We start from the raw sequence: 12,307 nt of genomic DNA, 5'->3' as shown, positions 1-12,307 counted from the left end.
TCAGGGCTTTCCAAGACCCTCTGATGGCCAACCCAGTGTAACAGATCTGACACGGAGGATCTGGAAATCTTGTGTTTAACTGAAGAGACAGCCTCACCGTAACCAAAAAGTGCAAATGAAGTTTACTGGAAACGGCTTGGGCCATTTAAAAAATTTTATCACCTTTTCTCAACTTCCCCATAAAGGACACATTTAGGTCCAATTTATCACAAAATGACAGATATGATCTGGACTGAGTTTGCAAAACTGCCTCTCCATCAAACTGCACCTCTGCATCCCCTTTGAATCTCATCTAAACTTTGTTCCTAAATGTGGAAAATCAAAGCAAAGCAGCATCCTGAGAATATGCTCTAAAAACTATGCCACCACTAACCTATCACTAATTGGAATATTCTAACATACCCTCAGGGGCTAAACATATGAGCATCTGGAAGCTTTTTGGACTTTTCCCTGATAAGATTTAACCTTGTTTTATTTTTCTTCTCAAGTTCAATTATAAAAATGACTTAATTTGAAGATGCATTCTGTATTTAATATCTTGGCACCTAAGCTTTCTGAAGCTATGTTCGGTGGGTATGGAGAAGTTCAAAATATGCCTTTTGATTTTCTGAGAACATGTTAATTAGCTATGACATTGTCTTTTATTTGGTTAAGGTCCAGAACTGTCCAGGAGAAAAGCAATGTTTATATAGCTCTCAAATTAAAGTCATCCTGTATGCCAACAGTCTGGATTACCTCCCAGAAGACTTGGGGCATAAGAACAAATTCACTTCTGAATTTGTTATAACACAGGATCTGACTTGCATCAGAAAGATGCAAAGATAGTATGACTATCTTTCACCTCATTTTTCAATGAGAAACTGGCCCCCAAATAAGCATTAATAGTTAAAGATGTACTTTCAAGGGCTTCTCAGGTGGCATTAGTGGTAAAGAACCTGCCTGTTATTGCAGAAAATGTAAGAGATGTGGGTTGGATCCCTGGGTCTGGAAGATCCCCTGGAGAAGGGCATGGCAATCCTCCCCATTATTCTTGCCAGGAGAATCCCATGGACAGAGGAGTCTGGTGGGCTACAGTCCATGTAGCTGCAAAGAATTGCACACGACTGAAGCGACTTAGCACCCACACACACATACACTTTCAAGTCTGCTGAAGTAGTTCTGTGCATGCTAAGAACATGGATGGTGCAAATACCCAGAACATCAATGACAGAACATCCAGAACAGCCCCTCTTGAGTAAATACCTGCCATACATTTATTCCCTCATCCAATAAATATATACTGATCACCTGCTGTGAGCCATATTCTGAAAGATATAATGTACAAGTAAGAAAGATATATTACCTGAGAAGTTATACCTATGTATCTAGGGAAGGTGCGTGTGTGTGTGTGTGTACATGTGTATGTCAGTTCAGTCAGTTCAATCGCTCAGTTGTGTCTGACTCTTTGCGACCCCAAGAATTGCAGCACGCCAGGCCTCCCTGTCCATCACCAACTCCTGGAGTTTACTTAAACTCATGTCCATCGAGTCGGTGATGCCATCCAGCCATCTCATCCTCTGTCGTCCCCTTCTCTTCCTGCCCCCAACCCCTCCCAGCATCAGGGTCTTTTCCAATGAGTCAACTCTTCACATGAGGTGGCCAAAGTATTGGAATTTCAGCTTCAGCATCAGTCCTTCCAATGAACACCCAGGACTGATCTCCTTTAGGATGGACTGGTTGGATCTCCTTGCAGTCCAAGGGACCCTCAAGAGTCTTCTCCAACACCACAGTTCAAAAGCATCAATTTTTTGGCACTCAGCTTTCTTCACAGCCCAACTCTCACATCCATACATGACCACTGGATTAGATGGATATTAATCAAATAATCAAAACATGTTGATGACAACATATTGCAATGTCCTTTAGGTAAGTAGTAAGGGTGGCTTGGGCTTCCCTGGTGGCTCAGAGGTTAAAGCGTCTGCCCGCAATGTGGGAGACCCGGGTTCGATCCCTGGGCCGGGAAGATCCCCTGGAGAAGGAAATGGCAACCCACTCCAGTATTCTTGCCTGGAGAATCCCATGGATGGAGGAGCCTGGTAGGCTACAGTCCACGGGGTTGCAAAGAGTCGGACACAACTGAGAGACTTCACTTTCACTTTCACTAAGGGATGGCTTCTGGAAGAATATTCCATTGCTGAAAGCAGCATGTGCTAAGTCTGCAAAGCAAAATGGAGTCTGAACTGTTAGAAGAACTGAGAGATAGCTATGGAGGCACACTGGGGTCGGGGGGCAGGGTGGGTGAGGAGGTGGCTTGAGATGAACTTGGAGACCAAATAATGCAAGGGCCTTGTGGGCTACTTTAAGGAGTCTGGGTTTCACTCTCAGTTCTGGGGAGGAAGACTCCATTAACAAATTAAAGCAGGCATGTGCCAAGAGCCAACTTATTTCCAGAAAGTTTGGTCTGACTACTGCCTGGAGAATATGTGGGTGGGGATGGGAGTAAAAGCAGAGTACCAGTTAGGAGGCTACTATACAGAACAGGTGAAGGACCTAGGGTGGTTTACACCAAGGGAAAAGCAGTGACAAAGGGGAGGGACAAAAAGGGGGGGGGGGAGGGACAACTAAAATCAAAAGACATTTTGGTGCCAGATTGACAGGCATTGCTGAAAGCTTGAATGGAGGAGAAGACGATGAGGAGGAGGAGGAGAGGGCAGGAGGAGTGGTTGGGCAGAGGAAAAGGAGATCCTAGAGACATGGACATCTACCTGTAGGTCTCCAGCTTAAATAAACGACTGGAAAGGGGTACCACATACTGAGCAGAATATCTCCAACACAAGCTGTTGTCACTACGTGGACATTTTTGGAGCAAGATTTTTTATTTCTGAGTATCACATAGAGCCAAATAGGAAGAAAGAAATGGGTTCAATTTTGAAAACTCCTTGGAAGTCCTTGGCCACACACCAGCCTTGAACTTGTGTCATAAGACCTTCTAAAATAACACTGAACCAATCTCCCTAAAACAAATGATTTCCTTATTACTGACAGGCCAGGGAAATTGGAAAGATGCAATGGATTTTACAAATGGGAATGGGGGAAAAAGTCAGCTCATTAGTATTTCACAGAATGATTTCAAAGTGGAGGTACTTATAAAGTGAGCTGAAAATATTTGCTCGGGAGAGCAAACTAATACAGACAGCACTCAGGCGCTTAAATGATGAAAAGAATTCATATGGCTTAAAAATGACAAATCGATCCATTTTTAAAGCAAAATTATTTACAGTTCATGTATCTGCCAAGACTGAAGGCCACTGCAGCGATTTACATGGACAACAGGAAAAATTCCAAGTGCTGATGAGGTATTAGGCCAATGTCATTAAAGGTTGCTCCAAAATCAGTCCCAGATACAAGCCAAAGCAGAGGATGGTCCTTTTTATCTCTTTCTTTTATCATTTATGGGTCTAAGTCAAATGATTTTTTCCAAAAAGCAAGAAAGAGGAGTTAATGGAGAAGAAAAGGGAGTATTGATTAATATGAAAATGAATTACGTATGTTTTAATGGAGTCTAATACAACAGCAAAGTCTATTTTGTAAGGCTCCAAAGGGCTGAGGGTACAAGCTGCTGTGAGCAATGAGAGGCAAGAAGACTTACGTAAGCAACCCTGGGCCTTCTACCATCTACTTCTCCCACTGCTTTTCCTTGTAGCTTGGACTTAGGTGGGGTGTACCATTGTCCTGGTTCTGGGTCAAGTGGCATTTGGGGCACTAAGGCAATGGGAGAATTTGAGAAAGAGGCAGCATTCAGGAGGATTCAGGCTGGGTTACCTAACATCTCTCTCTTGTATTTTTTGGTGACTAGCTGTCAACTATGTCCTCAGCAGTCCTTCCAGGAGTAAGGGACAGAGAACAATGGGACAGAAACCTGTTATTGTTGCTACTTTCATCTTGTTGTGTTTGCTGAAGATACTTTTTTTTTTTTTCAATAAAACAGACAACAAAGGGTAGGAAATTAGGAACCCACAGTAGTTGACAAGGTTTAAGAGTCTCTAGTTGAAGGAACAAAACATCACTGCTTTATTTTAATCCCAATACATATGGCACTTTATGGGGACTTGCCCACGTGATACAAAGCGAAGAAGCGAAGTCGCTCAGTTGTGTCTGACTCTTTGCGACCCCATGGACTATAGCCCCCCAGGCTCCTCGGTCCATGGGATTTTCCAGGCAAGAATACTGGAGTGGGTTGCCATTTTCTTCTCCATGAAGATACTTCTTTGCCCATCATTTGGTGTCCTTTAGGAAAACTTTGTGTGAGAACTTTTTTTCAAAACTAGGAAAATACTGTCTCTTTAGTGAACAAATTATGTGGTTTGTTTTTTTTTAAACTTGAAAATAAAAGGTAAGTAAATAATGTGGTTACCTAAATTGCGTAGGCTGCTGGGGAACTCAGAAGAATTTCATAGCCCCATCACAGCACCTAACTCAATTTTTTAAATGGCTTTTTATGGCTTTGGATGACTACTTCACTAAGGTTATTATCATTAAGAGCTCAATGACTTTTATTATGTGTGTACTTGTTCAATGTTATATTTCTGCTTTGCTACCTTTTAAAAGTACATACTCATCAGACTTTAGGCCTCATGAGGATGGTGAGTATAGATAAATTTGACTTTTTATCTCTCCCAAGTTGTATGAGGGCTTGAATGTTTTCTGTTTTAGTTCCTGTTGCATACTAGCACTGGGTCTGGCTCATAGGAGATACCTAATAAATATCTGTTGATGGAACAAATGCATAAAAATGTTTAGTGATCTGTGACAGGGCATCCTTTTTTTGAAAGGAGCAATCAATAAATCATTTGTAGGCTCCAAGAAGGCGCCATCTTATTTATTACATCATTTCCAGTAGCTCACACCAAACCTGACACTTAGTAGTTTTTCAACACCAGCTTGCTGAATGGATGGATGAAAGGATGAGTAGATAAAAGAGAAATGTATGGATAGATGGACAGATGAAAGAAGAGAGAAAAGGAAGCAACGGTTGGGAGATGAACTATCAAACAAACCTAGGTGAATAGTGACTTCAAATTCAGGGTTTAGCATGATACCAAGTTTTCAATTCTCACACACAAGATCCTTGTGTGCGATTTTGACAAAGAGTCTCTGTTAAACAAGTTTCCAGGCAAGATGATTAAATTGGGCCACCGAATGTTTCCCAGTGAGGGCTAAAACCTGACAGCAAATATGTCTTATTTTTGTCTCTGCCATTTGGCAGAAAAATCCCTGATGCTATGGATGTCCAGGCATTAAATTAGAAAGATTTTATTAAGATATCACCATTGTCCCCCATGAGTATATAAACCATAAATTTAACATTTACACTAAACCTAGCAGGTGAAATTGCTGATTGAGAGTAAGTTACAGAGATTATCCAGGAGGGGAAATGAGATAAAAAAGAGAAGTCCTTCTGTTCTAATAAAAACCCAACTGCTTAATTATTGAAAGCTTTAGAAAAAAAAAAAAAAGGTATGAGGGCAAAGGAAGCTGTCAGTCACATGAGCAAGCCAACAACGTCAGGAGCCTCTACAAATAAAGAACAGACACCATCCTCAGTTCAGACAGTGTATCTCAGAACTAATAGTAACTCTCAGCATATCATAACCCAGGCACAGACAGTGTGCATTTCATTCCGCAGCCTAACTGACCCTGTCTGTCACTATGGGAATGGCATTCTGGAACCAGGACATTCAACTTCCCCGTGGATTCCCTCCCATCCTACCCAAAAAAATCTCATCATCATCTGTCTCTCTGGCAGGACGTCATCAAAATTCATACTGGGAAAGGGGAACAGCTTTCAACCCACCTGTACAGAACTCCCACTGATCACAGATGTTAGCAAGGCTCTAACTGGCAACAGCAGACCTTGGCTGATAGCCCCCCAGCTTTATGCAGCAGCTGACAGAGGGTGCCAGCAACTCTGTGAAAACCACCATCCCTGTCCTGGCAGAGAAACCAGGGAAGGACAAGCCCCAAGCTGGGGGCTGGCTCTTTTCTAACCCAGCAACACACCAGTCTCTTAGCTTGTGGTAATTAAGAGCCAGCAGACTGTGGGCAAAGCAGTTAAGAAAGCTTTTTTCCCTAGGAATGCAGCCTGAGTAATTGGTTTGCTGCTTGCTAACAACACGGCTTCCACAAAAATAAACGGTCACAGGGAATTCTTAACTGATTTGGTGACTGCGGGCCCCTACACCTGTTTGATACCCTTTGAGTTCAGCAGGAGATTCCACAATGTGTTGGGGGAGAAAAGATGCAAATGAATCTACAAAGATCCTTTTGCACAGCAAGTTTAAATGGAATGCAAAACAACACAGAACACCTTGCTACTGATGTCATCCTGGCTGTGCCAAACTGCTCTCTCCCCCAGTATGCTCCATGTCAAGACTCCATTTCATGTGGAGTGCATAAAGTAAGTCTATGCATCACGTAGCATGCTAGGGGGCGGGGGAGAAAAAAGGATGACTCCTGATAACTCAAGCTCATGTGACACATCTCTCAGTTGTGTTTCTATTTTTTTCTGAAGGCCGAAAAGGTTTCTGACTATGACCCAGGGATGGGGAGACACATATGCATGCATATACACACACACACGCGTGTGCACACACACACACACACACACACAGAGGCTTTGGAATCTCCGTAGTTCTAATACGGACACCTACCAGCCTTTCTCAGCCTGGACATTAACACAAAATGACAAGGGAGGCAGCCCCAAAGTCACTTGTTCCCATCACCATGGTATCATGCCACTAGAATCACATCAATTATTGCAGGTTTTTCTCTTTGGAGAACTTAGGAGTAGGGCTTATGAATGCAGGAAGCTCCCTCTCTCATCTCCTGAATAAACTTCTGCCTCTTACTGCCAGGCTTGGAGACAGGTGGAAAAATTCAGCTGCAGCATATAAGCTGCAAAGTTTTTAAGGGTTCTCTGCTCCCGGATGGCAGAAGGTTGTCAATTTTCCCTCCCCCGCCCCCTAATATTCTAAGCCACAAGGAAACACACCCATCTCTCAGTATCTTAGTGTTCAAGATTTGGGAAAAGTTCTTTCACCTAGATCAATTGCACAGGCACCGGAGTTCCAGATTTTGAGTTTTTAAGTAGCATTTTAATTTGTTGTCAGTGCCCTGGGAGCAGAAGCTCACCACCACCAAGCAAAACACTAGAGCCTCTAAGCTATTAGCTAACATGTCAACTAGGTAATGCATCTTCAGGGAAACCAGATTAGAAAGGACAGCATAACATTGATTTTTTTTTTTTTTTAAAGAATCCTATACCTGCAGCATAATGCTGCTAAAGCCGGCAAAACAACAAAGGACATTTCCACAGAAAGGAAAATGTCTTATTCTCAGTGCTGGGGCATTTTCCATGTGAGCATGGGCATATACACAGGACAGAGTTATTCCTCCGTAAACCTACAGGCTTTACAATTTTTAAATAATTTATCATCCAGCGCATAAGAAAGCTTAGGGAGGGAATCCACCCATGTGAATGGCTGGAAACACCAGTTGAGAGCAATGCTATTCAGGAAGCAGGTGGAGGGTTTTTTTTCCCTCCTCCCAAAAGAAACAATAGCATTTGTATCAAGTTAAAACATCTAAGAGACTCATGCATTGGAATGAGAGTTGTGAAGCATTTATACAGAGAAGATCACAAATGTGCATTCTTTATCCAGGCTCCTGCAGCCTGCCTACAAATCACTGGACAGTTAAAGACAAACCAGATAATACCTTCTATACCAAACGGAGCTCCAGAACTTAATAAAATGAGCCTTGGTTCTTGTCTCCTCCACCCACTCTAAAACACATTTAGTGAAGTCCAGCCAGATAGCGTCTCCTCCCACCACCAGCCTCCCACCCTCCACCCCCAAAAAACCAGTACCAAGTAACTGACAAGTCCTTACCGACTTTGGGCTCTTCTTGGGAACTGGCAGTCCTGGAAAAAATGCAACAAGGAGGGAAGGGGTTGGGGGTGGGGGGAGAGAAATTATTAGCATATAAATGTTACCTTTTCCTTAAAGAACAATCCCCAGGTGTTTCATGGCAACCTAGCCATCTGCAGAGTTATGTCAGATTTCTCCCCAGCATCGGAGTTACCAGGCTGTTCATATCGAATCAAAGCAGAGGGAGGAGGAGAGCGAGAGGCAGGAGATCTATCTGCATTAGCTATGCTGACTTGTACTGCAGCAGCCTGGAGGCTGGGAAAAGAAATTCACAGACCTCAGCGGCCTGGGAAATTGAACACTTGGACAGAATCTCAAATGCTCTTCTGGATTAAGAGAGACTTAACTTACAATTAAGTCCAAGATATTTCCTTTCCACACGATCCACTTGTCAGTCGATGAGGACCAATCAGGACAGAGGAAGGGGGTGTATATTTAGTTTCAGAGGAGTCCATGGTTAAAATTAAAAAAGAAATTTTTTTTCTTAGTCTTTTTTTCCCCCTCTGCCTTTTAGGAGAGGAAATGCCTTCTTTATTTGGATGAGCTGAATACCAAAACAAAGACAGATACTCTTTTGCCAGCACACACAGAACACAAACCCAAGCCCGTCTAGGAACCCCTCTGGATGGTGGCACACCTCTCCACACGTCACTCGTGCAAGTAAACTCCTATTCAGTTTGCTAGGACCAGCCCCTCGAAAGCAGATGGTTAGGAAGTAAAAAGAGAAATTTCATGGTGCTGAGAGAAAAAGATAATAATGTAGAAAGAGAAAGGCAGAGGAGAAAAGGGGCTCACGGATCCTAGCAGGCTCTTCCAAACGCCCCCTGTCTTTACTGGGACAGGGACAGCTGAGAGGGGCCACTGCTCTCACTTCTGGGAAACTCAGCAGCCATTAGGGACTAGGGGCGGGCTTACGGGAAACCTGTCACCAAGAGGAGTGTGGCCAAGGAGGGCTTGAAAGGAAAAGCACAGCGTTTATCGGTGTTCAAAAAGTAATCATTTCTGCAAGCTGTCCTCTCTCTCTGTTTTTTTTTTTTTTAAATTTTTGGTTTGAGCCAAGGTTAGATTGCAAAATGCAGTTTCCACCTGTGTTAGGCACAATACAGGTCCTGATGTATTGGGATCTGTTGACTCTGCACCGGAAATGTCAACCTTTTTTAGAACACACTCCCTAGGTAGTGATGATTTCACCTCTACTTGGAAGTAACTTGTCAAATCACGAGGCGTGCTAAGTTCAACGCAAGTAACAGGAGGCGGCGGAAGTGGGTGAGTAGGAGGAAGCTGTCCAGAGAAGCACTGCTAATGGGGCCCTGCAAGAGGGCATGACAGAGGCTGTTCGTCCCCATAGGCAGTGGGGACACTCTTCTGGGATGGATCGTCATCTCTCCGAAAGGAGGTCCCCATGGTCTGGCACAGTGGTTCTGGGACTTCAGAGTGCATATGGAGGACCTGGCAACTTCTTATCAAAGCAGAATCCCAGGACCCACCATCAGGGGCCCAGAATCTGCAGAATGAAAACATATCCCAGGAGATTCTGATGCAGGTCTGAGGACTCTTTTAAGGAAACTATGCCACAGTAGGACAAGGATTATTACTCTCTCAATTCTGGCAAATTTGCGCAGGCTACCTCCAGTCAGTTGCTTTACCGTCCTTCATTCCTCAGTTTATGAAATGGAGAGACTAAAGACTCCTTGTGCCCGTTTGGGGTAATTTAATAGACAAAATGTTTAAAAGCCTCAAACCTGGCACAGAGCAGGTGGGACCTCAAATGTCAACCCTTTTACCTTTCTTTGCTAATTTACACCATTCAGGGGGAAAATAAGTGGTATGGTTATCTTACTCTAATTAGGAAAAATCATTTGCCTAGCATGTTAAAATGCAATATATATATTGCATTTATAATATATATATTATATTGCATGTTATATTTAACATGCTAGGGGAAATATTTTGCCTATGGATGAGAATAACTGTCTTGAGCAATTTAGATGTGTCATTTTTTCTTAAAACTAATTATTAGGTGCCGCTTTGATTTGTTCATTAATGAGGTTCCCTTAAGGAATTTTATCAAGTGATATTAGTTTTGGGTCACTGTGTACACATTAAAATGGTCTAATATTACATCTTTAAATATAGATTTTTCTCTAATTCAGACTGATCTTCTTAGTGCATTGGAATAAACAATACTTCACTGGAGTGAGCTTTTGCTAGACTTGTCATCACCCAGGATTCCAACAACCCTCTACAAAACTTTGTAAAGAATCTCCAACTAGTTAGGAGGAGTCAGGGAAAATGACTTCAATTTACACTCTGCTTATCAGTTCTAAAACTCTGACCATCTCAAATCCTCAATCTCTTAAGATTTTCATGTATAAAATAAAGGGTACGTTGGATCCTCTATCATAGTGAAATATTCTCACCCACATTCAAAGTTTTGCAGGTAAATGCTGCTCACTGCAGCGTGACTAGTACAAAAACAATCTGGAAACAACTGGAAGTTCTAGATAAACTCAGGGACAGCCAACCTATGAAGCAGAGATTAAAAGGTACAAGCTACCTCTATTAGTGACAGCATGAATGCTCTCCAAACTATAATGCTGAATGAGAACAGCATGAAGCTGAAGGGGAGGCACAAGAGATGGGTACTAAACAGATTCAGACACATCCGTGCTCTTGACTGTCACACACAAATACTGGTAAGTGAAGTATTTCCAGTGGGGAAAGAAGGGGCTGGGAGTGGATGGACTATTTTAAGCAGGCTTCAGCCTTAATCTAGAATTCTTTCCACAACACCATATTCACATCTTGTTGAGGCAATAAACTGAACATTAATTAATTAATGCCCCTTCCATTAACTGCACAAAATCAACCAGTCTAAAGTATACTGTGGTAACCAGTTAGCCTGTTTGCTCTGGAGAAGCAGTCCATGGATCTTTCTAAAAAGTCCCAGGTTCAAGTGACCCAACAAGTTGTTTTACAAATAAAGTTCTTTAATTTAAAGAGGGATTTGCTCTTCTGTGCTGGCTAGTTGCCAAAACTCTTCTTTTTTAAAAAGCCACACCATTGACAGGAGCCAAATGTGCCCACAAAACAGTGTTTAAAAAGTCAAAAATCAAGAGACTCCATTTGACTGCTAAAAAAAGAAGAAATCAAAGATTTGTTTTAGGTCCACATCATCATTAAATCTTAAAATCTAATGAATATGAATGTTGGAACCAAGCTCCTGATGACAATTTATAATTTATTTCAACTAAAGCTATTCAGATGGGCTGAAAATAGCTGGAAAGACCTAATGGAAAGCACTAAAAGAGATCCCTTTTTGGCAGAATTCTCCAAAACTGAGAAATCCTGCTAAGTGGCTCTGGTTTAGCTGGAGGTGACTGCAGGGCATCCTACCTTGGATGGGCCACAGAAAGCAGAACCATCCCATACCAGCAGCATGTCAGTGGTTTTCCTTAGGACAAAGGTAAACTTTGTGTTCCCAGGGGAAGCAGGAAGCCCGTCTTGTAGAAATCATGTCACATACTACATAGGAGGCATATGGGCAGAAAGAGCACCTGTCTTAATGGGCTCATCTGCTCCCTTCAGGGAAAGGAAGGGGGATTTTGAGAAGAGGCATAAGAAAGAATCCATGGACAGCACCATCTGCTCTTAGAGCCTGGAACTAGGAAATGCTACTTCAAAGGGATCCCAGAAAATTTCACAGGGAAGTGTACTTTCAAAGTGTAAGTCTGGGTGTGATCTACAGAAGTGAGAAAACCTGGGGGCCTGAATTTCCAAAGTTTCCAATGAACAAGGTGTCCCTTTGGAGAAAACAAATGGCAAATGATCTGCTAGTGACTGATATCTGACCAATTAACATGAGGAGGAAGAATCTCTTTCCTTTAGCTATCAAGGCCATAAACTATGCTACTGAACATGTTCTCATACAACTAAATGGCAAGTGTTATTCTTGGTGGAATTTTAAAATGGCTGTACACAAAAGTTTATATGAAAAAAGTAAAAATATAACAGAATACAAAGCATTTGGGAATAAAGCACAGAAATTTATACACTGAAACCATATGTTCTTGGGCCAATGATATCATGGATGGCTTTATTACCTATTTTAGAATCTTCCACAACAATAAAAGCTTTATTTACTTATGAACATATACATACCCACAGATACCAAAATAAGGTCTATACTGGCTCTTTAAGTAAGATAAATGCAGCAAATTTCAGAACATTTTATTGCATTTTTAAATCTCTAGAGCCACTACTGACTCCTACTGACTTCTTCTCCAAGAGTTGCTTACTTTTTCCCAAAATGAATATATACACATTGAGTTTCTTTAAAC

The 12,307-nt window shown here is 42.1% G+C and overlaps 1 protein-coding gene across 14 annotated transcripts in view; it reads right to left on the bottom strand.

Annotated features, from left to right (window-relative positions):
• The window catches only part of MAGI1 (membrane associated guanylate kinase, WW and PDZ domain containing 1), a 630,820-nt gene that overhangs the window by 38,844 nt on the left and 579,669 nt on the right, over nt 1-12,307 (bottom strand). For all 14 annotated transcript variants that reach the window (XM_061128127.1, XM_061128130.1, XM_061128132.1 and 11 more), the window contains one exon: nt 7,929-7,960. In XM_061128127.1, the coding sequence (XP_060984110.1) occupies nt 7,929-7,960 (32 nt within the window). The remainder of the gene's footprint in view (nt 1-7,928; nt 7,961-12,307) is intronic.

The sequence above is a fragment of the Dama dama genome, chromosome 24 (genome assembly GCF_033118175.1).
Source record: "Dama dama isolate Ldn47 chromosome 24, ASM3311817v1, whole genome shotgun sequence".
NCBI lineage: Eukaryota > Metazoa > Chordata > Mammalia > Artiodactyla > Cervidae > Dama > Dama dama.
This window is presented reverse-complemented; position numbering and strand designations above follow the sequence as displayed.